This window comes from Catharus ustulatus, chromosome 11 (genome assembly GCF_009819885.2).
Source record: "Catharus ustulatus isolate bCatUst1 chromosome 11, bCatUst1.pri.v2, whole genome shotgun sequence".
Classification (NCBI taxonomy): domain Eukaryota; kingdom Metazoa; phylum Chordata; class Aves; order Passeriformes; family Turdidae; genus Catharus; species Catharus ustulatus.
This window is the reverse complement of record NC_046231.1, coordinates 17,999,766-18,024,400: the sequence shown is the minus strand read 5'-3', so window position 1 is coordinate 18,024,400 and position 24,635 is coordinate 17,999,766. Positions and strand designations below refer to the sequence as shown.

Here is a 24,635-nt window from a genome sequence, read left to right as displayed (position 1 = left end):
TTAACATAACTTTCTTTTAGAGCCCTGAAATAGTTCTGTATTCATTTCATATCATTCTCCCACAATCTGGCTTCTCATCTAATGCAATATTTCAAGCTGGACATTAGCTCTGATGGTTGGAGAGATAAAGTGTGTCTCCAGCTGTGCTAGTTCACATTGTCAGTGGCCTGGAAACAAATTTGGGAACAATTCCCAGGGACCCTGTCAGTCCCAGCTGTCCCTGCTGGGGACAAGGCAGACCCCAACCTGTTGAGATCAACTCCAAAACTTCCTTGGCTGCTTTAGCCACAGAGTTATTCATCCAGGCCAGCAGAACATTTTCCCACTTCCCAGCCCATCTCTAAGTTGAATGTGCTCCCCAAGCTGCCTGGTAATTAATGCAGAGGTGATGCAGGGCACAAGGTTAATATCAGCTAATTAAGTTCTGATGTTTATTCCCCCTCCCACACGTGGCAGGAGTGCAGGGCTCTGAAATGATCATTATTAACACCTTAGCATGGCAGTCCTGGGTGCACACCAGTGGTTTGTAATCATTGCATTCACAGGAGTCGATAATGCTGGAGCAGATGAACTCTGCACTGACAATCACAAATAAACACAATTACAGGGGCTGCACTCAGCTGCTGCCTCAGAACCCCAAGTGAACAGGATTCCTTTTCTCTCCAGCTCTGCTGTTCCGTACAGCTTCCCCTTCTCTCATTTTTACAGAATGGAAAAAGAAAAAAAAATCTGAGAATTAAAAGCAGTGAAGTTCTGGGCTTAGAATTAATGAGCAAGGCCTAAATTGGAATATAAAGGTGTCCCCCAAAATCCACATTTCTCAGGCTGGTTCCCATATCCAAAATCACTCATCTCCTTTCTCCATCTGTTCTCCTTGACAATATCTGACTTCACCTTTAAAACACAGCTTTGTCCTTTGGGTAACCCCTCAGTAATATCCCAAATTTTTACTTTCATTGTGAGATGGCATTTCCCAGTGCAACTGATTTTAAGATGCATTAAAAAAAAATCCAGTAGCAAGCAAAAGACAGAAATATGTTTAGTGCTACATTTCCTAAGGAAAATATGTATATTAATATATAAGTAAATCATAATCTCAGCAGATTTTTTTTTCTGTTACACTTAAGGTGATATTTTCTTTCTCCTGTCAGGCCCTGCAAGTGTTCCCTGAGTCATGAGCTTACAAAAATGTAGAATTACACTCCTAAAAAGAGCATTTTACAATTCATCACCAGGGCTATACCAGCTGCAGCTGTGTAAGAGTGTTAGCATATTAGCTGTTCTATTACAGGCAAATCTTTTATTTATTTTGTGCCTTTAGCTCGGGAGATTTGGAACGTTCAGGATTTTCTCTTTCTTCCTCTGCTCTAAAGTCACTTGCTGAATTTTCCCTAGATAGCTTAATTTGGATTCTGTTTGACAGAAGGAACTTTAATACACACAATATGCAAAAAAAATTGTTGCATTTTAACAAGGAGGTGAGTTATGTCTCTATTGTCACTGTCATTGTATTGAATAGATTATAATCCAGCATATCAAGGATGAGTTATTATTGGCATTTAGTGCCTCAGGCTTGCTGACTGCTCAAATATTGTGAAGAAATTAACTCTGATTAGGATGATTTATTACATTTCCAAGAATGCTTCTAGACTAATTGCACCTAGCATTAAGACATCAGTGTAGGAATAAACGAGTGAGGTATAAATCTAAATTAAAACTGAGCTTCTAAGATTGAAGTTCTAAGACTGAAAACCCCCACCACAACAAAAAGCCAGGAGTAAAAGTGAAGTTTGCATAAAGGGGGTCATAACATTCAAATAAGAAATAGAATATAAATTGTCCTCTCAATTTCCAGTATACCATCATGAAAATGTGTACATCTGCATCATTTTGAAGTTAATTCCTCTTTCTTTTATTTTCTGACATTGTCTTTAATACATTTAGGTGGCCATACTGCAGCACATGGTTAATTTTACCCTGCAGCTTTCAGAGCAGAGCATTTGAGGCAGGAAATGAAAGGATTTAGTGCTGGGGTGATTTACCAAAATATGTGTATTGGTCTAACACTGATACTCAACTGTGAGGACAAAAGACTCTCTAACAATTTAAAGTTACAAAGTGAATGTTTATTCAGCGCTGGGCAGCAGTGTGGGGTAACCCCTAACACACACTGCAAAATTACAGGTGGTCACAGAGTCTATTTATTGACAAAAGGTTTAAACAAATTCATATTCATAATACCAGCCCCTCCCATCCCTGCTTCCCATGGTAATTAGCTGGAATGGCAATTAAGCAGCGTGGTTGGCTTCTTGAATTAAGTCTGGGGTCGTTTTTGTGGGGAGGGGTCTCAAAAGGAGGAAGTAAGGTGAATCTTCCTCTCCCTGACCTTTTCTATCAATGACAATACAAATGGCTTTGGGGCAACTCCAGTTTTGCAGAGAATGAGTTTCTGGTTGCAATTGTTTGTGTTCTTTGGACCTACCCACCAGTTTCATCCTTTCCCATTGCAAGCACAGCTCAGCAAACATAAATTGACAGGCAATCAATTGTTTGAGTTTCAGGTAACTATCTCAAGCCCAGTTTCTTCTAACTTTTAACTAAAATCCTAATTTCTCTAAGATTAGTGTTTCAGGGGGTACTCACCACTGTCGATGGCCAGGAACAGAGCAGTGTAGATGTTGTTGTGCACAAAGGGAGATTCCCTGTCCAGCACTGCCGTGGTGCCCACCGTGCCATTGGTGGGGTTGATTTCCAGCCACCCTGCTGGGTCCTTGTACACTGAATACCTGACAAAAGGGCAGAAATTGTTATCAAATTGTGGATCTGAACATAGAACAATTGCATTGCTGCAAAGGAATTTGGCTTTGCACTCAGTGGCTTTCACGAGTGGATCTCTAATATTTGAAAACCACAATTTAATTTGCCTTTAATTTGCATTTCCTTAGAGACAGGTCAGTGTTGTTAGGCTTAGCTGGCAGAGGGAGATGTAGAGAGAGGTTTGAGTCAATTCCTTTGAGGATATATATATATATATACACACACATATATATATACATATATATATATGTGTATGTTTCAAAGTTTAGCAGACAAATCAATAAATCAACATTATCCTACTGTGTTATACAACCAGAACAGTTCCAACAGGCCCTTGCATCCACACTGTCCTCATGAATCCTATCACATCCCTCCTTTTTCCAGACTCAAAATTCCAGCTGGACTAGATGTTGTATTTTTAATTTGCATTTGAGTGTTTTTATATTTTTTCCCTCACCATTAGTTATTTTGGGTGAGCTGGAAGTGTACTAAATTGTGGGGAATGGTAGCAAAAAGAGTCAGACAATGAATTCAGCAGGACCATGGGGATGTGGTTGCACCCAGCCCTGTTTGCACACATTTGTTCTGCACTCTGGGATCTGGAGCTTCCTCTTTCTTCTGATTAAATTCACCCACATCCATGTTGCCTCAGTCAGAGTTTGGAAATGCTGCCTCCAAAACCCCCCAAAATTTAATTCCCTGTTGTGCTCTTTTTCCATTCATTACACAAATATTCAGCCCCCAAAACTGGAAATGTTTAGAGGGACTGTGGAGTTCACACACCAGGAACTTCCCTGTGTGACTGAAGCAATAAATAAAAGAATATTCATGATTAGGGCCTAATTCTGTACTCAGTTAAATATATTAAGTAATAGAACAACCAGAGCTGAATTAACTGATACCAGTTCTGTCTCCAATTAAATGTGTTCATATTTTAAACCAAAACTCCAATCATATAATCAATACCTGGGATAATAACCTGTTTATCTTTTTTGTAGTGAATTGTTATAGGTCATAAACCACCATACAACCTTTTATAGACATTTTAAATTACCAGTAATTGGCATGGAACCTGTTATTATTTAATGAGTCTGTGACAAGGCACTGCCTCATAGTGGCATTCTGAAAGTGAATTCACTTGAAAGTCCTGCGTGATAATATTGCCAAAAACAACAACAAAAAAAATCAGTGCAAGTATGAGGGAATAAACAAAAATAACACATTGTTGGGGGTAAAAAAAAAAAGGTAAAATTAAATAAAATGCCAACATCTAACGAAGTGCTGACAGCCCTGCCCAGGCTGCTGCTTTTTAGCACAGCTTTGCTTCAGGATTGAAAAATGAAATTTCTGGGGGCTGCTGAGCCTGGCTGTGGTGCACAGGAACATTCTGGTGCTCAGAGTGAGCACCAAAACTTCAGCATGTACAGCCAGGACAAATGACACATCTTTGTGAGCCCTTATGATGTTAAAATAAATTAAAGAGCAGAATTGAAAAGCAGAAACTTTTGGAATTTATGCAGAAAAAGAGATAAATAGGGAAAATAGTTGGCTTATTTATGCTGGCAGAAAAGCAACTCAGAGTTTCACCACTGGCTTCCCCAGGAACAGAAATTATCCCTTAGGGAATATGTGGAAAAGAATCAAAGGAAAGCATTAGTGCACAGTGAGATGTTCCATCAACCCCACATGTCCTTCCTCCTAACAGCCATTCAAACATTAATCAATACCTCAGCTTTATCTCCCACAAAAATGATGCCTGGAATGGCAACAATGCAGATCATTATTTCATTCCACTTCTTTGTTTCTTCTTTTATTGTTGTTTTTATAACTTTGCAACAAAGGTATGCACAAAAATATGAAACAAGGGCAGCCTAAACAATTCCTAGTCTATTGTAAAACTGCAAATTCTCAATTAACCCCGAAACCATTTCAGAAGATTCAACACTTCTAAAGTAATGAGAATGTAAAATGGATTGTATTATCTTCCCTGATTGCTCTACAAAGCACTGTTGGCTGTGCAAATAAAAACCTGGATTGTACAACCTGTGATTTGGCACAGGATATTGTAAAAGTAGTACTTTGTCTTTCCCACCACATTTTTTACTTATTGTGAGAGCATATTGCAGTACAGTTTAGATGATTGGGTTTTGTTCCATTCTTTGAGGGCTCTGCTAGCAAAGGTTTAAAATAGACCCATCATAAAAAAGTGATAAAAATAGAAGTTTTGAATGCAAAGATTCACTTCCCACTTTTGACTTTGGTGGGAGCTGTGGATTGCACAGCAGCTTTTAAAACCAGATCATTTTTAGATGTTTAGACATGAACTTTCCTACATGCTGCTCCTGTACCTTCAGTCCAGAGCACAGTGATTTATCAGAGGTACACAGAGCTGTGCTCTCTGGTGTGCCAATTTCTCTTTAGTTTGCTCTTATTCTACTTGGCAGCAGTGCAATTTAGTGCTGCTCATGGAGTTTATTTCATTGTGGTTTTTTTTTTTTTAATTTTAAGCTGTGCCAACAGCTCACAGTTCCCAAGGGCTTGTGTGACAAGAGGGAAGGGAAAGTGGGTGTAACATCTTCTGACTGTGACCTCCTTGCACTGGGTTCATGTCCTGGTGTTGTCTAAGCCAGATATTGCAAAGAGAGCAGCAAAAACAACTCCCTTAGACTGGAAATTGTCTGCTCCAATGTTTGAGGGCACACCTTCAACACAGACCTCCAAAGAGACACAAGAGGTTATGGATGCAGAACAGAGCATAAACCAAAATTTGCACTCAGTGCAGAACTAAAATAGAGTAGCAGATATATGGAAATAATCTAAATTTTATAAACAGCTTTTCATCAAGGCTGGTTGAAAAATCACGGGCACTACTCCTGGAAAAAGGTTCACAGGTTTTTGGGAGAGACTGGTGCAGCAATTACAGCACAAATATCCACACCCAGGGAAGCAGTGGTGCTTCTCAGACAAAGATAAAAATACTTCCCAAAATACAAGTGCAACATCAAAAATCTGGATCAAAACTGCATTGTGCTCTATGTAGGGATGACATAATGCAGAGCTTTAAAGATCAACCTGCTTCCCATGGAGCTCCCTCTTCTCCACTGTGCTCTCATTACCTTTTGCCTGCACTAATTACAGCAGCATATGGCAGCAGAAAGAGCAGAAAGGGAACCTTATTGCAGCACAGCAATTCTCCAGCTGAACCACACTGCACACTCATTACTGAGGACACAGGCAGTTTTGCTGCTTTTTAGCCATGAGACAATAAAGGTATTCCTGCCTCCAGGCTGGGCTGGGTTATAAGCTTTGGGGAGGGTTAAAAACATAGAGAGAAAGATAGATGATAGATAGATAGACAGATAGATAGATAGATGATTGATAGATAGATAGATAGATTAGATATATATATAGAATAGATAGATAAATGATAGATAGATTAGATAGATAGATAGATATATGATAGATAGATAGATGGATGTAGATATAGATATAGATATAGATATAGATATAGATATAGATAGATAGATTAGATAGATTAGATAGATAGATAGATAGATAGATAGATAGATAGATAGATAGATAGATAGATAGATAGATAGATAGATAGATAGATACACTGACAAATAATCTGCACATTCCCAGCCTTGCACAGCTGGGTCTCTAATTCCTATTCCATGTGACATGAAAACAATAACAGCAATTTTCTAATGTGTATCATAGTAATGTTCTGTCACTATCTTGACATTTGATTTTGTAAAGATCATTTTGATGCGACTTCCAAGATTGTGTTGTTTTGGTTTGGGGTTTTTTTAATTTTAAAATGTTTGTGGCATTAAAGCCATTGGGACAATGTTGTTGGAGCAGTTGTGGGCTCTCATTTTGCCAGGCCAGGTAGGATGGGGCCTGGAGCATCCTGGTCTAGTGTGTGACATCCCTACCCTGGCAGGGAATGTGATGATCTTTAAAGGCTCTACCAACCCAAACAATTCTGTTATTCTGTGATTCACTTTTTTTTCAGACACTGAAAAACAATGTGGATTGATTAGATGTATTAATTATGAAATGCAGGTGAATACAGAGGTTTGGATTCCATTTTTTACTCAGATATAAAGCCACTGCCTGAAATCTGCTGCTAAACACAACTTGGAGCAGGGCAGTAACTCATGGCCCTTGTGACAAAGCCTGTCCTAACAGCACAAGGCAGCATTGAATTAATTTCCATTGCAGGTAAGGACTGAAAGGCAACCAGAGGATTTCATATCAAAGGGATAAAAAGCATAAATGCTTCATCACACAATGTTATTGAGACAAAATGTAAGATTTTGACATCCCAAGAACTGCAGACCAGGTTATAACAGAAATGGCAAAGGGACAGTGGTGACCCCACTAAAGGGCTTTTCCAGATCTTCTCCTGTCCATTAAAGCATTCACATGCTCACTCATGGTCCTCAAGGCTTTCAGAGCTCTCTGTGTGTCCAACTTTGGGGTTCCACAGAACCACAGAGTGGCTGAGCTTGGAAGGAACCCCTGGAGATCATCACTGACAGTTTTCAAGACCTTTTGTGAATCTTAAACCTCACTGTGTCTGGCCTAAACCTTGGCCTAAACACATTCCTTGTGACTATGCTCTACTAAACCGGAGTTAACCCAAAAAATGCTGTTAAAAAATCCGAAGGGAAAATAAAATTTAAACTGTCCTCTGCTTGTGCTTTCCAGTGCCCATCTTTGATTGACACACTCCAGCTACCAAGCTAAGCCTAGGCAGGTTTCTTTACCATTAAATCACATGAAAGGAACAGATTTGAATTTGGATTTAAATGCACTAGAAGTGTGGCTCTATGCTACATGAGCAGCAGGCTGTGAAAAACCTCCTGCAGTGCTCTCCTGCAGAGATTCGGACGTGCTCAAATTACTTTGGCTGGATTCTTTACAAAAAAAATTTAAAAAATTAAAAATGTAAAAAAGCAAATTTAACTGAAATCGATACTATTATTAATCAGAATAAACATATAGTTAACAAAATCTAAAACCTGAAATAAATCACATTTTCTGGCAACACTGTTGAGGAAGGTGTTAGGTCAGATGCAATTTTAAACTCACTTAAGATTGAGGATTTATGCAAGAGCCATTTTTCAGCTTCGTGGAACGGATTTACTGCCTTGCAATATTTTCACAGGCTGGAAATGTCAACTTAGAGTACAATTAAAAAAAAAAAAAAAAAATTAAAACTCCCCATCAGTGTTGTGCCACAAGTGTCTCTGTGCAATTTTGGTCACTGGAAATGCAAATTTCCCTGAGAACCTGGGCACGTCCCAGGGTGAATCCATCAGCTCTGCTCAAGGGGCACCCCACAATGTACACTATTTAAATCTATGATTTCTCCCCACATCTGAACCAAAAGATTCCTCAGCTCAGCTCTGTTTCGTTTGTCACATCAGGGATTTAACGGGCTGGCGTTCATCACAATTCTCTATCTCCAGTGATGCCATCAAAACAGAGTGAAAAATTAGATGAAATTCAGTTTTCAGTCCCCCGTTACTCAGAGATGTCAAATGAGAAAATGGTTGACTAATTAGTTATTTGTGTGGAGAAATAATGGTGTAAACTCCTTGGTAAACATGAAGGAAGTAACAGGAGAGTTGTTGCAACTCAAATAATAAAATACATCCAAACTCAAGACCTACAGCGATTAATCAAATAAAAAAAAAATAAAACTGTATTAATGAGGTGGTTAAATAAAATGTTCTGGAAATGAAAATATTTTTCATTATTACTGTACTGTCTTTCAAACATTCTTCTGTGCTGAAATCTAATTTTCTCTTTTTGTTTCCTTCGGGGCAAAAAAAAACCCCTTAGAAACTGAGGTGTAAAAGGGAAAAAAAAAATCCACAAACTCATTTATGTATGTTTTAATCAGAAATGATTAGGGCTATGGTTAAATGAAGCCAGAGGCCATAACTATCAGAATTATTCCTAAAGCTAGGGAATAATACACCATATCTGGGACTAACACACTGGTATAATCAGGTTGTTACTGTTAGAATAATTGTCAACACATGCAAATCAGTAAAAGTTTTCTCATTGTAGCAATTGTGCCTCAAAAGCTAATCAGCATCAGATGAGCTTCAGGGTCTTTTACAAACTACCCAGAGAAGGATTTTGGCAGCAAAACTCCATCAAAGTTTCTTTGTACCTGTTCTTTGTGCCTATGCTTCCAGCAAAGGCAGCTGCTCCCACTGCAAACCCATGTGCTGCTCTCCCTGTCCAAGAACTGCCCTGGGAGCTCTTGAAAAACTGGGAGATTTTTATCAGAGCCCAGCAGATTCAGCACTGCAGTGTCAGTAGTGAACACAGCTGGGGAAAAGCACATTTTAGAGCTTCCCCAGGTTTGCTTTCCCAAGGGATGGGCAGGAGTGGCTCAGCCTGGGGAGTTTGGATCTCTCTGGGTCTGCACAGCCCCTGCTGGGCTGGGGATTGCTCTGGCAGCCTCCAGGAAGCCTCAGCTGTGCCCAGGCTGATGCCAGAGTCCCACAGGATTCACCTGGGCTGGGAGCAGCTCCCCAAGGGCAGGGAGGGAGGGAGATCAGCACAGCTCCCATCCCCAGGCTCAGCATCCAAACATTCCCTGCCCTGGCCACTATGGACCCATCTCTTAGAGAAGGGAGGGAATTCCTTTCTGCAGATGAATTTCCAAGAGGGAAGGGTCACAAAAGTGCAGAATAATTATTTCAGCAGAGTTTGTGTCTGTGCCAGGGCAAAGCCTTCACAGCACTGACAGAGCAGATGAGAGCAGCACACAGCCCTGGGCACCTTCACTGCACACTCACTTTTCAAAAATTCCAGTCCAGTAGAAATCTGGAGGATATTGGATATCCCAGCAGTGGGGAATAACACCTTGCCACTGTGAAAATAATTAATAATAAAGTCTAGAACTATCCCAGGCCTTTCTCCAGTGACCAGGAAATATCAAGGGAGACATTTTGGGAATTAACTCCTGGAGGTTTAGCAGAATTTCTTCCTTTAGCACTAAACATTAAAAAAATTTCCTGTTAATGACAGATCTTTGGGAAGGAAAAATGTTCACAAATGACACAAACAGAAAAAATATAAACAGTGTTTCAGTCTGAACATACACCCATAGGATCCCTGGCTACTCCCAAAGCACTCAGAGTTATTAACAGAAAGACTTTTCTCCATCCTATCCCTTACTACATGTAGTAGTTTTTACTTCTACAGTGCTAGAGGAAATCCTAGAATGGTTTGGGTTGACAGCGAGGAACCAGGATGAATATTTTCTCTTGCATTACCAAAAAAAAAAAAAAAAAAAAAAAAGCCAGCAGAGCAGTGGCAGTATTTCAGTATTTACTTCAGTATTTATTTTCCAGAGCTGGGGCATTCCTGAATTCCTGAGCTGGCTGAACTTGCCCAGGGCTCGTTTGTGACACTCAGCTGTTCCCAAGCCATAACACAGAGGTGATGGGAGAGCAGTAATGTCCTGCTGCCTGTGGAAAGCCTCTGAGTTTGCTGGCACATTGCAGAATGAAAAACAGCCCAGCCCTGCTCCTTCCCTCTGCTGTCCCTGTGAACACACAGCTCTGTCCCCCAGCTCTGGTTAGACCTGGATGGGACAGCCAGGATTAAATGTGCTGCTGCTGCAGGGTTCCCTCCAGACACTCGTTCTGGGCAGCTGTTGGCTGCTAATCTGCTGGTTATTAAATGTGTTTTCATGTGTTTGAATGGCAAAGATCCACCTTGCAATCCAGACTTCACTGAAGGAGAAGGAAAACACTGATCCTGGGAGTTGAGCTGAACCTGATCCAGGCAAAACCTGGCTTAATTCTTGGGTTTTTTCTCACATTAGAGCACTGCCTGAGCTGTTATTGCTGAGTGGAGCTGAGCCCCAGAAGGATATTTGGTGTTTACAGGCCCTGGGAACGAATGCTGAGCTTTGTCTTTATTGAATCATGTGAAACTACACCTGTGTAATCATCATATGATAAATAATATCGTTGGTAAATGTAATAATTGTTTGATAAATTGAATATATTATTGTTTAATCATAATAAGAATCATGAGAAACGAAAAATCATAACAAGAATAACGAGAAAGGGTAATTGGGGATATGATGAAAATCACAAGAATCCATGCTTGGATAAGATCAATGTATGCAATAGAACAATATGGGTTTAATAATTATTATATAGTTACATAATGAAAAGGGTATAAAAACCTGTCCCTCTGGAATCCATGTACAGTCAGATTTGGGTTTGTACCCCTGATTCCCAGAGCTCTGCAATAAAATCATCTGCAGATAATCATCCTGTGATGGTATTTCTAACACTGTCACACCTCTGGGTGCCACCAGCCGCTGGTGACAGCTCCAGGCACACAGGGACATGTCCCAAAACTCCTGCACAGCTCTGCCAGCCAGGCTGGGAGGTTCCAGCAGCACATCTGAACCCACCATGGCATGGATGGCACCAGCCAAATGCCCCTGCTCCTCCCTCTGTGCCCCACTGAAGGAGGGAGCTGAGCCTGGGCTGCAAATTCAGGTTCCTGCTGGCACAGAGTCAATCATGGAATTATTAAGATTGGAAAAGATATTGGCAAACAAGGAGTTAATTAGGAGTGGTTAGTTAGGAGTTCACTCCTTGTTGCCTTGTTGATCTCTAAGCATCTGTTATGAAAGTTGAACTCTTTACAGGACAGGGAAAGAGCAGGAGATAACACATAAAATAAAATGTGTCACTTTGTTATTAGTAATGCAAAAATTGATGTGGTTTTCCTTTCAGCTCCCTTGTTTATCTCTGTTTAGAAGAAACTGAATTCATAGTAGGAAAATAGACTCTCTTGGTGATTTGTAGAGTTATGTAGCCCAGAGGAATTAATACTCACCAAGAAAAAACACTTTCCAACCTTGAAGCATCAATAACAAGAAAAGGAAAGGGTAGGTGAGAAATTCAGTAATGTGTAAGAATGTAAGGACATAATATCCAAGGAAAAGTTACATTAGCACTTGATAATGTGGAGAAAAAGCACAATTATTCCTGGCTAATAATAACTTTCAAACTAAGATTTGGGGATTTTTTTTCCAGCTGATTTCAAATACACTATGTACTTCATGGGCATAGTTCTAACAAAAGAAATTCAATTAGTTCCCTTTCATTCTTTTGGTAATAATGGACAATCTCCTATTTGAGTTTTATTTGACTGATTACATTGAACTCTACAGAAAATAAGTGACCTCTTTCTGTCCTGAACATTGGAGCAGTGTGTGATATCGTGTCACATCTCCCCCTTTATTTTCAGACACTGGCTTTTGTTTGCCTGACTCACTGTGTTTACTGACCATGAAAAACGAGCAGGGCAGTGTGATTCACCTTTCCTGACCTCGGGGAGTCTGATTCTCAGTGATCCAAGCTGTCCAAACTCACTTTCAAGCCATGGATGTCTCTGACCCACCTGGCCCTTCTCATGTTTCAAGGTTGTGCATAACCATGTCTTTGGTGTTTTATTTCTGAAATCATCAAGTCCAGGCTGTTCCATTTGTTAGAGGTTGCTGGGCTGAATTTCCCTCGCCTCTTCACCTCTCTGCCTGCAGGAATCTCTAACATCCAACTTCCAAGGGATGTTAGAAAACAAAACACTGCTTTCCACTGCTTGAACAAAACCATTAAAACTCAGATTCCACACTCTGTTATGTTCATTGTAACATCCCTTGTCTGAGTGATGTTACTGCAAAACAAAATTGTCCTTACACAAGTAAATATTAGTAGAGGATGACCAAAATTGAATGACTGCAAAAAAAAAAAAAAAAAAAGTCACAAGGTGTATTTCAATCTATAACATACAACCCTGTGTTTTTCAAGGACCCCCTTCATTTTTTCAAGGAAATAAAAATTTTAAGTACATTTTTCTACAGAAAAATTATCCTTTCTATATTAAGAGGTGAGTTCATGCTGATGAAGTCAGTAATTTCCCTTTGCAGGTGATAAAGCTGCTTTCTTGGCAGGGCCCTCATCCTGTGTGTGTCTGAGGGCTCGCTCTCATGTGCTGCCTACAACAAATCTACTCTGCACAGCACAGTTTTTATATCCTGCTCATCATCAGAATGACCAAGCCCCCTTCAGACACATATTCAACAACTTGACAAATGAGTGTCATTTAAGAAATCTGCTGGCCAGTGATGGAGAATGTGAAGAGGTTAGAGGGGAAGCTCCGAAGAAATATTCATTTATGACCCTAAAAGAGTTTTCATTAGATGCTGTAGGCTTAAGCAGTGAAAAAACAGGAAATGGAAGATGTAGAGTTGCTTGTTTAACCTTAATTTACCACCCTGATATTGCTGATAAACTTTTTATCCAGGCCTGGCCTGACTGCAGGATGGTACCAGTGAGGTAAACATTTTACAAAAAATATTCCAGATATAGTTTTGTTTTCTGCTTGATATCCCTTGCATTCAGTGCACAGTGCTCTGTGAATTGAATGTATTTAATCTCCTAAAATTCATTATGCCCCAGTTACCTCATGCTGGGTTAAACCCAGGAGATAAACTTCTCACACCCTTTTCCTTTGTCTTTTGGGATCCCTTTTTTTTTTGCAACCACTTTCAATGCAGGTCCAGAGCATCACTGTGAGGTGGATTTTAATGTTCCCATTTGACAGACAAGAAACTGGAAGCCTCAAATCCTGTAAAACCAAAAGAATCTGCTTTCCCCCCACTCCCTGAAATGACAGAAGCTGTAATGAAAAGACTCACCTGGCTGCACAAAGAAGGATTTGTTCAAAAGCACAAAGATTATACAAAGATTAAAGCCATTAGGGGCTTTCCCTTCTTTTTCTTTTTCCTTGCACTTCAAAACCCAAACTCTGCAGCAGTTTCCATGAGTCAACACCCTTGGCATGGACATGTGCAAAACTGAGACAGAGTTGTTTTCTTTCTCTGCTGAAATGTTTTTTGAGCACTGGTTAATAGCTTGGAGCATTCCAGGACCAGAATCTGCACACCTTGCTCCATATTAATAGAAAACTTCCTTATTTTAGTCCTGAAGCATTAGCAGATGAAGGCTGGGGCTGCATTTGTACAAAATGCTACCAAAGAACCTCCAGAGAGGCTGGGCCTTGGGCAGGGACAATTCTGGAGGAAATTTCCCCTGTGAAAGAGGAAACAGTGCCCTGCCAGGCCCAGTAAAGCAGGGAATGTGTGAAAATTCCCCAGGGTTTGGAGTGTTCAGTGCAATCTGGGTGAGCAGGGCTGGTGTTGTGCTGTGGTGCTGAGCACTGCCCAGAGGAGCTGCCCAGGAGATCCCATGGATAATAATTATCTGGCTCCATGGAGAGCAGGCGTGCATGTCTCTGTAGGCATATTTACCTAGGGTATAATGGGCATAAAATTAGGAAGAAGTCAGTCCCTAGTAATTCACATTTGAGCCAAGAATGAATCTGCAGGCTCACTGCTGCTTAACAAAGTGCATAATTTCACTCTTACTCAGAAACTATTTTGCAGAAATTGGCATCCTTATTACAAAGTTAATAGAAAAATTCCAATTGAACTCTACAAGGCGTTTTTCCTATTACAGTAACATTGCAGAGCTCCATTTAGTAAAAATGAGTGCTTAAACCTTCTGACAATTTCTTCACTGAACTTCAATTCCACTCCAAGGATAACCATCAGTGAGCCTGAAAGGAGATGGGGTCTTTGTACCTTGAAATGCACAGGCTGGGGCTGCCTTGCCACTGAGCAGTGGCTGCAAGCACAGGACAGAAATTCTGTGTATTTGGGAAAACCTACTGCCAGGTTCAGTAGGAATACAGCAAAATTTCTGTACATTTAGGAAAACCTACTCCCAGGTTCAGCAGGAACACAAGAGAAATTCTGTGCATTTAGGAAAGTTCCTGCTCCCAGGTTCAGCAGGAACAGGACAGAAATTCTGTGTATTTGGGAAAGCTCCTGCTCCTAGATGGAAACCTACTCCCAGGTTCAGTAGGAATACAGCAAAAATTCTGTGCATTTAGAAAAACCTACTCCCAGGTTCAGTAGGAATACAACAGAAATTCTGTGTATTTGGGAAAGCTCCTGCTCCCAGATGGAAACCTACTCCCAGTTTCAGCAGAAATACAGAAAAAATTCCGTGCATTTAGAAAAACCTACTCCCAAGTTCAGTAGAAATACAACAGAAATTCTGTGTATTTAGAAAAACCTACTGCCAGGTTCAGCAGGAACACAACAGAAATTCTGTGTATTTGGGAAAGCTCCTGCTCCCAGCTGGAAACCTACTCCCAGATTCAGTGGGAGCTTTGCCCTGAACTGGGGGTGCCCATGATTTGTTCTATCCTTAGTCTGGAGATGGTAAATTAATGAAATCTGGCCAGAATGTGCCAGACAAATCTGTTCAGTGCCATCCAAGACCTGCACCTGCTTTAAGGACACAAGTGCTGAATTGTTTAATCACACACTTTCCCTTCATGGCAGCGTTCAGGCCTGGCTGCAGCACCAATTCTCCTGGAAAACTTTGGATTCAGTGCTTGGTTTTGCAGCTTTTGCCATCATGTAAAACACCACTGGTCCCTGGAGCTCCAATCATCCAAATAACCAGCCCAAATAAATTTCTGTCAAAGCACCACTGAAAGCTGTAACCACACACAGACACCCAGGCACGATCAAACTTGGCTGAGTGAGACTCCAGAATTCAAAAGCTTTAAAATATTAAGAGAAATTCATACCATCCCCTTCTCCAACAACATGACTCCTCATACTGTGTCCTCAAACTTGATAGCTAACTTATTATAATCAAGATACTCTTTACTTCTTCCAGAGACAAAATCCTATCTTTTCTGAGGCTAGAAGAGAACAGTAATGACAAAGTGAGTTATTGTCTAGATCTGCCTTCCACTGCAAGCATAACTTGTGACTGATAGATCCTATTGTTATATTTCTCAAGAAGATCTGCAATATTGTTTAGTCAGTGACATGAAAAATGTGCCCTATAATTTCACAGTTCACAGCCATTCATTCTGAGAGCTGACACGGTTGAAATCATAATGTGGCATAATATTGTTATGCAGGATAAAGACAGAGGGTCTAATTAAACTCCCCTTAAATGCTACATTCATCCTTATTAATCAAGAATTCAGCATTCTAAAGGTAATATCAAGGCAAGTTGAAATAGGTGACTGTGGTTTATTTGATTTTGTGGAAACACAGATTTTCAATGCTATCATCCACAGCTTTAATATCAACATATTAACTATGATTTATGCCAACAGAGTAGAGCAGTGGAAAATTTTAAGAACAGGATCTTCTGACAAGTGCTGTCAGGAGTGCTGAAGTCTAGCTTCAGGTAGCTGGGTTCTGGGCAAATCTATGAATCATGGACTGAGAATTCCTGGGCTTTAGGTAGCCTTTAATACTCTAATTCAGACACTTCTGCTATTTCAGAGACTGATCAAGGAGAGAAGAATTGATCTTTCTCTATTATTTCCCCCTCAGGAAAGGGACAGTGTTTTTCAGAACAGCCTCACTCAGTCTGGGTGAAAATTTCCCCCCTGCTCTGCCTCCTTTTCTACCAGGAGAGGACAAGGAAATAATTCTATCCCAACCTGTTTTGTACATTTAACCTCTCCCCAAACCTTGGCAACTGCAGAAGAGCCAAGAGCCCAGACAAGATAAGGAAATTAAAGTATCCAAAAGCAGAAAGAAGTAAAGAACAGGTCAAACACCTGCCCCAACACAGAGGCAAAAAATATCAGTGCAAAGAGGGCAAAAAGGAACAGCAGTGAGGCTTGGAGGTGTCCCTGACTGTGGGAGACACTGAGAGCAGCTGGGGCATCCGTGGTGCCAGGGACCCTCAGGGAGGAGCTGGAGGCTGGGGGGAATGAAAGGGGAATGAAAGGGGGAATTAAAGGGGGAATGAAAGCAGCCAGGGAGGCAGAGCATCAACATCTGCTCACAGCTCAGAGAAAGCAGCTCCTGTTACTCTGCAGCTAAAAACACATTTTCCCTTTTTTTTTTCTCCAAAATCCCTGGAATCTCACTGGATTTTGGGGCCAATTTTGGTTTTTTAGCGCAGATTTTAAGACTTTTCTGTCCATTTATGGTGTGATTTTTAGGGGATTTTTGCATTCCTTAGTGTGAATTTTTAGGGAATTTTCTATTATTTTAGGCTGAATTTTTTCTGATTTTTTTGGTTTGTGCTTTTGGGGTTTTTTTGTTTTTTTTTTTTTTCTTCTTTTTCTTCTGCTATCAGAGCTGCCAGAGATGGGACTGGCTTTCCTGAATGGTCAGCATCAGGTGCTGTGCTGTCCACAGCTTTTACAAGGCCTGGATTGCAGCTTTGGCAGATGTTTCAATTCTCTCAGCACTGGGATTTAATTCCAGTCATTTGTTCTCAGCTCCCACCCGACAATTTTTATTTATTTTCTTTTTATTTGTTTTAACCAGCTGCTTCCTCCACATTAGTTCAGCCTTGGTGATAAATCCAGCCAGTGCTGGCCAGCTACAAACCACCTTCTGCACAGGGAAAATGGGGCTGATTTGGCTCTTGAGCCATTTTCACCCTTCCAGAGTTACATCAGTGTGGCTCTGGGTATGAGAGGAGAATAAAGGAGGTACAGTACCACTCCAGAAACAATTTTGCCTCTTTCCCTTAATGCTGTAGGCCTAAAGAGTTTGCTGAATGGGGAAAGAGGGGTCATTAACTTTGCTCAGTAAATGAAAAGTGGAAGTTAGTTTGGTCAAACTGACAAAAAGTAATTTAAAAAAAGACAATGCAAGATTTTTACTGTTTTTTTTTTTCCTTCAGATATTAGTGATATGATAGCAAAATAGAAGAATGACAATAAATATCACTCAGATTTTATTAACACCTTCAAGGAACAGTGTCAGTAAAAAGACTGCTGTGTAAAACACTCTTGAGCAGTGGCTGGCACTGAGAACCTGCAATTACAGGAGGTGTTTGTGTGGCACGAGGGACCTGCCCAAGCTCATTCTTTCAGAGCTGATTCAATCCCCTCTTTTCTGGCATTGTTTGTTGGATATCCCAACACCCACAGCTCTCCAGCGTTGGTGTTTCTGTATTTCAGAGTTTACAAAGACAGAACTGAAAAAAACTTTTCTTTGCTTCAAGCAGATTCCGTCTCTCCCTTCCTTCCCATCTAACTTAAACAACAGAAAGGCAGAGAAAAGCAAAGTACACTGCCCAACACACAGCAGCTTCAGATGCAGAGATGCACTACAAATTCCCAGTGGCTGGGTTCAGGCAGGCCATCAATAAAACTGCAGAGCCAACTGGAGATGCTCCTGGGTATAACTTAGAGTGAAAAACTCCGGTGCTGCATGCTGAGAGCATGGCTCAGCCACTCATTTGTAACAATGGAGCTATTCTTCTGTCTGCACAAGGAAAACAAATCTCCTGGTGTTAGGAATCAAAGACAAGTCCTTCAGACTCTAGGAGACATATTTAACCATGACTAAGTGTGCTGCTTCCTAAGCATTCACTCTTTTAAGTCTTCCTATCCCTCTCTCATTATGTAGTGCTTCTGGAAGTGATTGGAGTGTGTCCCAAAAAAGCGAGTTTATTGACCTCCACCAGCAACAAAAGTGCTTTAAAAAGGCTTGATGTGCAACAAAGTATGCAAAATTGATCCCTTAAGTGGTTGTGAGCAATGTGATGTGAAGCCTCATCTTTGTTCGCAGGGGGTTCAGGATCTCTGAAAAAATCCTGAAAAGGCTTTTTTGAATTGTCTCTGTGATTCATGGCTTATGCATTCGCTGTGGAAGGGTGGGGTTTGGCAGCCAAGGGAAGGAACAGAAGTAAAACTTGCTTTTTCCAGAGAATTCTCCTTCGTTTTCTCAACCATTTGAGATTTGGGAGAAGCTCGCTGAGCTGTGAATCATATTCAGTGCAGTTTCAGCACTACTGTATAGAATTATAGGCAGGCTTTGTTTGTTTGTTTGTTTGTTTGTTTGTTTGTTTGTTGGACAGAGATCACGGCTGCCATCCATGAGAGGTTGGGACATTCCCACTGATTTCCACCAGCTCCAGATCATCCCCCAAAGCCAGGATGATCTGATCTGAAGCAAAAATCCCCGTTCCTTAGGATATTTACCAGTCCATCATCCAGTTCTTGGTGAAAAGACACAGAATCATCAAGGCTGCAAGAAATCTCCCAGACCCAATGGTCAGCCAAGACTCAATCCTGAACCACATCTCCAAGTGCCACCTCCAGACACTCTTGACACTTCCAGATCTGTGCCTCCACCACCTTCCTGAGCACATTATTCTAACACCTGAACCACTCTGGCAGGGATTTATTTTCCCCAATGTCTAATCTGAATCTCCTCTGGGGAATTTAAAGCCATTTCCTCTCATCCTTCCACTTGAGACCTGGCAGAAGAGACTCACCCCAACAAACAAACAAACAAACAAACAAAAAAACACAATCCCTTTGAATTCAGTTGGGTTCATAATGATGCCTCATCAACACTTAGTTTGCAGCATGGAAAAATGCAATTTATATCAAGAGAAACAGAGTCTGTCCCCTCCCAGACAGACAGTGGCTGTTGTTTGGAAATGCTGACAAGAATAAATGGCTTTGCTCCTTTTTCCAGGGCTTGGAAACTGTCCCTGTGCTTGCAGGAGCCACCTGTACTCAATAGAAATATTATAGATAAATATATAGCTTATTTACATTATTATATATTACAAATATATAGCTTATTTAATTATTATATATTTCAAATACATACCTTATTCCCATTATTTATATTACAAATATATACCTGATTTACATACAGAGCTTCAGATATCTCTGCAGCCTTTCATGTTCCTGTGAAACTGGGTTCTAAGTTCTCCAGCTTCAAATGCTGCATTTTAATTCCACTTAATGAATTAGATATGCTTTAGAGCTGTAATAAACTTTTCTTGTGAAGATATTTCTGAACACTGAGTCACATTGCTTACTGAGAATAAACACTGAAACAATATGTTTACATAAATAATTTAAAATCCAAGAGCACAGTAGGTAATAAAAATATATTGCCATGATAAGCCATGAAACCAGAAAACAACACTGCTCTAATTAAAAATTACAAATACACTGCAGTAAACAACTCATTTACACGTAGTTAAAAGTCTAACTACTGAATATTCTGGACTTGTTGAATCCCAAAAAAGGGAAAAAATACTGAAACCAATCTCTTCACACAGTCAAATATTGAGAACCATAACTGTGTTTAATTAAGATCTACTGTTAATAATGGATTTCAGAGTGAGGTTCTTCTTTTAATTTCCCAAGGTAGAAAATGTTATTAAATTTGGCCTTTAACTTCTCATTGACACGTACACTTGAAACTTCTGATTAAAATTTCAGAGGTTGGGAAGAAGTACCCAAAATTAAACTCTCAAATCTGGCACAAAAATAACAATGGTCCCTGATTAAGAAATCAAATTTCAAAAACTTCATTACTGTTCTATTAATAAATTGTTGGGTTATAATTAAAATGGGACCTGCTGGATTTCTTTTTTTTAATTCTGGAAAAGATGGAAACCGTAGAGAGATTGAAATGCTTAAAACAAAACCAAAAAAGGGTAATGAATCTGAGAAATGTGACCCAGCTTGGACAACTCCTTTTTCTTTCAGAACAAACACTGTTTTCCACCTCTTATTTCCAGGATGATGCTCCCACCTCTGCCTGGAATTTTAAAGCCAATGGAAAGGGAAGAGCACTTGTGAACAGGCAAATGGCCCCAGCCCGAGGTCTGGGATTTGGAGTCTCATTTCTTTCACTGAAACACATTTTTTGCCAGCTTGTTTGAGCTTTGAAATGAAATTCATCCTCAGCCTGCAAAAACACTTGAAGCTGAAGAATAAGAAGGAAAATTGCTCCAAAAGTACAGCTGTCTTCAGGAAATTTTACAAAGTAAGCCACGTTTTTTGGAGATAAGTAATTTGATTCTGATTCAGATCTGCATTGTTCAAAGAATAAATTCAATCTAGTTGCAGACAATGGCAAAAATGGTTTCTCTACTCTTTTTTGTTGGTCTTGAAATGCATTTATCATGTTATATCTAGTAGAGTAACTAAATTTCCTGATTACAAATAATCAGCAGTTCCTTATACAAGCTCTATACAGAAAATTAACTAAAAATATCACTGCAGTCAGATATATTTCAGTTGTAACAGGCTGAAAAAAATAATCCAAAGCCCACCAACATTATTAATTCTCTGCTGGTCTGCCCAATTTAAAGAGATTTATACTTTGGTGGGGGTGATGTACACTGTTCACACAGCACAAATCTGACATTCATTGCATCTTGCAGACAAAACATTGCTCACTCATGGTCATTAATATTCAATTAATCCACAGACTCGTTTAGGAGCCTGTGCTGTCCCTGCTTGCCCTTTGTTTTACCACATAGTCCTAGCAAGGACTGGTGGCACAATTATAGTCTGAGAATTTCAAATTTGATTTCAGGGCTCTGTAAAAGTCCTGCCCATTGTCCTACACTCTAAACACACACCTATCTATGGGAATTTGAGATAAATATTTCAGCCAGACCCCAACCAGTGAGTGGTTTTGGCTTTTACACTTGGAACTTGACCCTGTCCTTAATTGCAGATGCTGTTCTCATACCCTGCCTTTTTCATTGCTGGTGCCCAGGTGTTTCAACACTTGTCAGCATTAAAACATATTCTAAAAATGCTCCTTTATGCTCTCCCATTATTTGAGCAATAGGACTGACAGGCACTCAAATTAGCCTTTTCCTGATGCATTCTGCCATTTCCCAGATTTCCATTTGCATTATTGTCCTCTAACTTACACTTCCATTTCCATAGTTTGTTTATATGATCATTCCTCATTCCCAGCCCAGTCTAGCTTAATTCTGCTCTTCTTTTCTACACATAAAAGGAAAAAAAAAATCTTACTTTTGGCTATAAGCCTTCCATGCTTGGCTATGCAGATATAGTAAAACTTTGGGAAAATTCTGTTTATCTTATGAGTTAGTCGAGATTTGGGGGATCCTTGGCAGCCAGAGGTGTGGTGAACTGCAGAATATATTTATGTTACTTGACTGTTTACACACCACCCTTAAAACTTGAATGGTATCATCTTTAAAAATTGATGAGTATTCAGTGACTTATTTGGGTGCCCTTTAAATTCAGGGTGAATGGAGTTTGGAGAAATTCAGCCAAATCAGTAGGTCAAGGGGAAAACTTCAGGTAATAGCTCCTGGATTGTTGGCTTTGATAATAAAATCCTTACATTTCCATGGCTTTTCTCTTTTAGCATCACAAAATCAGCTGTTACATTAATGAATATTAGTTTTCCCATCTCCCATGAAAATACATAAATTATGGGGGACATCAATAAATGTGTTTCTTAAAATCGGTCCAAAAGCCAAAGGAAATAAATATCTGTTCCCTACACAAACTAGATTCTGAGCAAAGCTGCTGAGGGTCACATTGCCCTGTCTGACAAGCAACAGAAATTCCATCCATAGACACAGATTTTTGTGTGTGAAATAAGGGGTCTTTGGAGCAAAAGCTAAACTTCAGAATAAGAAATCATTCATAAATAAATCAATTTAGAAAACAAGGGAAATGGTGTGCTAAGAATCATCCTCCAGATAAACTGGTATTTCTATGGTAGAAATCAAAGGAGAAAAACTGAACTATGAATGTTATTAACAACATTATCTTTGAAGTGATGCAGAGAATTGAAACTTTTAATTATCTGCCTTGCCTTTTCCCTCCTTCCTTGGAGATGAGCACACTCTCCTACTTCAATTCACCTCCTCATCATTCAAACCCAAGTCCTTTGCAGTGACATTTTCACCAAGCCTTGCTGCTGACAGAGAACATCTTCGAGATCAGCAGCTTTCTTTATTGCAGAACAGTACATGTGTCAAACCTTCTTTAAGGGTTGCACAATCACTGCTGAATAACCCTGTGACAGCAGAGAGACCTGTGCCTGTGGTCTGGATTGACAGAGCCATTGTTCAGCTGCAGCTTTGAAGTCGTTCTCACAAGGTGTTTATCCCCTGTTATACACACTGAGACCCGGGGGAAATGGTACTTACAAGGAGAAATGAAAAATTAAACACAGCTGTAGGTTTTAGTGGTAGTGCCTAACCTGTAATTCTCAAATGCTGAGAAAAGCTGTCTGGAAAGCCAATTTAGTTTTAGAGAACAAAGTGGTTGGTTTTTCATTTTTCATAGAGTCTAAAGCCAAAAGACCAAGCCAGGTGGATCAAAATATAAGATGATGATACCATGTAATAGCCAGGTTTGCTCCTTGTGACATGGCACAAGTGTGGGATTATATTATTATAGCACAGAAATAAAAATTTATTTTCATTTATCTGGACAAGGCCCAAGCTTCCTTTAGCTTCAGTCTTTCACTGGGAAATATTTTCTCAGCTCTTGAAAGTGGATGGACGGTCATTATTTTACTGAGGAACATTATGAATTATCATAAACCCATTAAAACACTATGTAAAACAGATGCATCATTTTTATAGACATTTTTGACTTTTATCTTCCCTGGCTCTCATGAAGGAAGAGGAATAAACAAGCAAGTTAAAAATAATTTTAAAACCATGCAAAGCCAAGTCTGTTGCTTGTGGGCACTTGATTGTTCTGCTGTAGGAACCTCACGGTGTGGAAAATTATTGTTTCTTTTCTAATACACTCGTGTGTTTCCAACAAACTAATTGCAGGAAAAAATAAATACAAATTGTAACTTCTTACTGTGTAGACCCAAAAGAAATAAACAAAATAAACAGAAGACATTCCCACTTGTAGATGTTGGTGAGAGCCAGGGAAAAAAGCAGTTTTGAGTTTTCCCAAGGAAAACAGAAGGGAAAGAATTAATAACCAAGTTTAACACCTGGTGTTGTGGGCAGGAGGAGCGTGATGTTTTGCTAAAAGCATGTTTACAAGAGGTGTTGCCTTCCTTGGACCAGTGAGCTTATTCCATCCTTGGTAATGTGAACCTGTCTATAAAAATGTGTCTACTTCTGCAATAAATCTCTTGTTCTGCTTTCAGGATGAAGCCTGTGCTGCTGTGTCTTTTCCTAGCCCAGGCAGTGATGGATGAAGAGGAGAGGGCACTGCTCTCACCTGATGGTCTGGTGCTGCAGCGTGTCGGGGTCGGTGGCGTTCAGCGTCAGCACCACGCTGCCCACGGGGATGTTCTCCTGCTTGGTCACTGCCATGGGGTTTGGGTGGAACACGGGGCCCTCGTTGACGTCCTCCACCGTGATCTGCACGGTGGCTGTGGAGCTGGGGCCGTAGGCAATGTCTGGGATCAGCGGGTCCTCGTTTTCCACCTTGATCAGCAGCGTGTGGAAGGCTGAAATCTCGTAGTCCAAAGGCTGCAAGGCAGAAGATCAGAGGGCAAAGTTCAAAGACATTTTCCTTTAGCCCACAACAAACTTGCAGACAGCAGAATTAGCTGGAAAGGGACAACAAGTTCCCTGCACCTGGAACTTGGTGAGAGTTCAGGATTAGACACACTCTGTTCTAAAGGGGGATGCCTAAAGAGGCCGACCTAGAACAGAGGGTGGGCAGTGTTAAAGGAATAACGTGGGGATTTATTAAAATCCTTCAAAGTATTCACCTTGGGCAATGCAAGATCCTGGCTGAGGCTACACCCAAGATGGACCCAAGATGGACTCAAGTCACAAATTTCCACACTTTTGTAAGTTTTGTTCCATTTCCATCTTGGGGTTCATTGTCCAATCCCAGCTTCAGGCTCTGCAGTCCCACCCTCCCAGATTCTCTCCTCAATTCCCTGTTTGCACTTTTTGGGGCTG

General features: G+C 40.3%; 1 protein-coding gene across 1 annotated transcript in view; it reads right to left on the bottom strand.

Moving 5' to 3' along the window:
• CDH13 (cadherin 13) overlaps positions 1–24,635 on the bottom strand; it is a 445,458-nt gene that overhangs the window by 26,953 nt on the left and 393,870 nt on the right. The window contains exons 10-11 of the mRNA XM_033069460.2: positions 23,941–24,194; positions 2,644–2,786 (exon numbers count right to left, since the gene is read on the bottom strand). Of these exons, the coding sequence (XP_032925351.1) occupies positions 2,644–2,786; positions 23,941–24,194 (397 nt within the window). The remainder of the gene's footprint in view (positions 1–2,643; positions 2,787–23,940; positions 24,195–24,635) is intronic.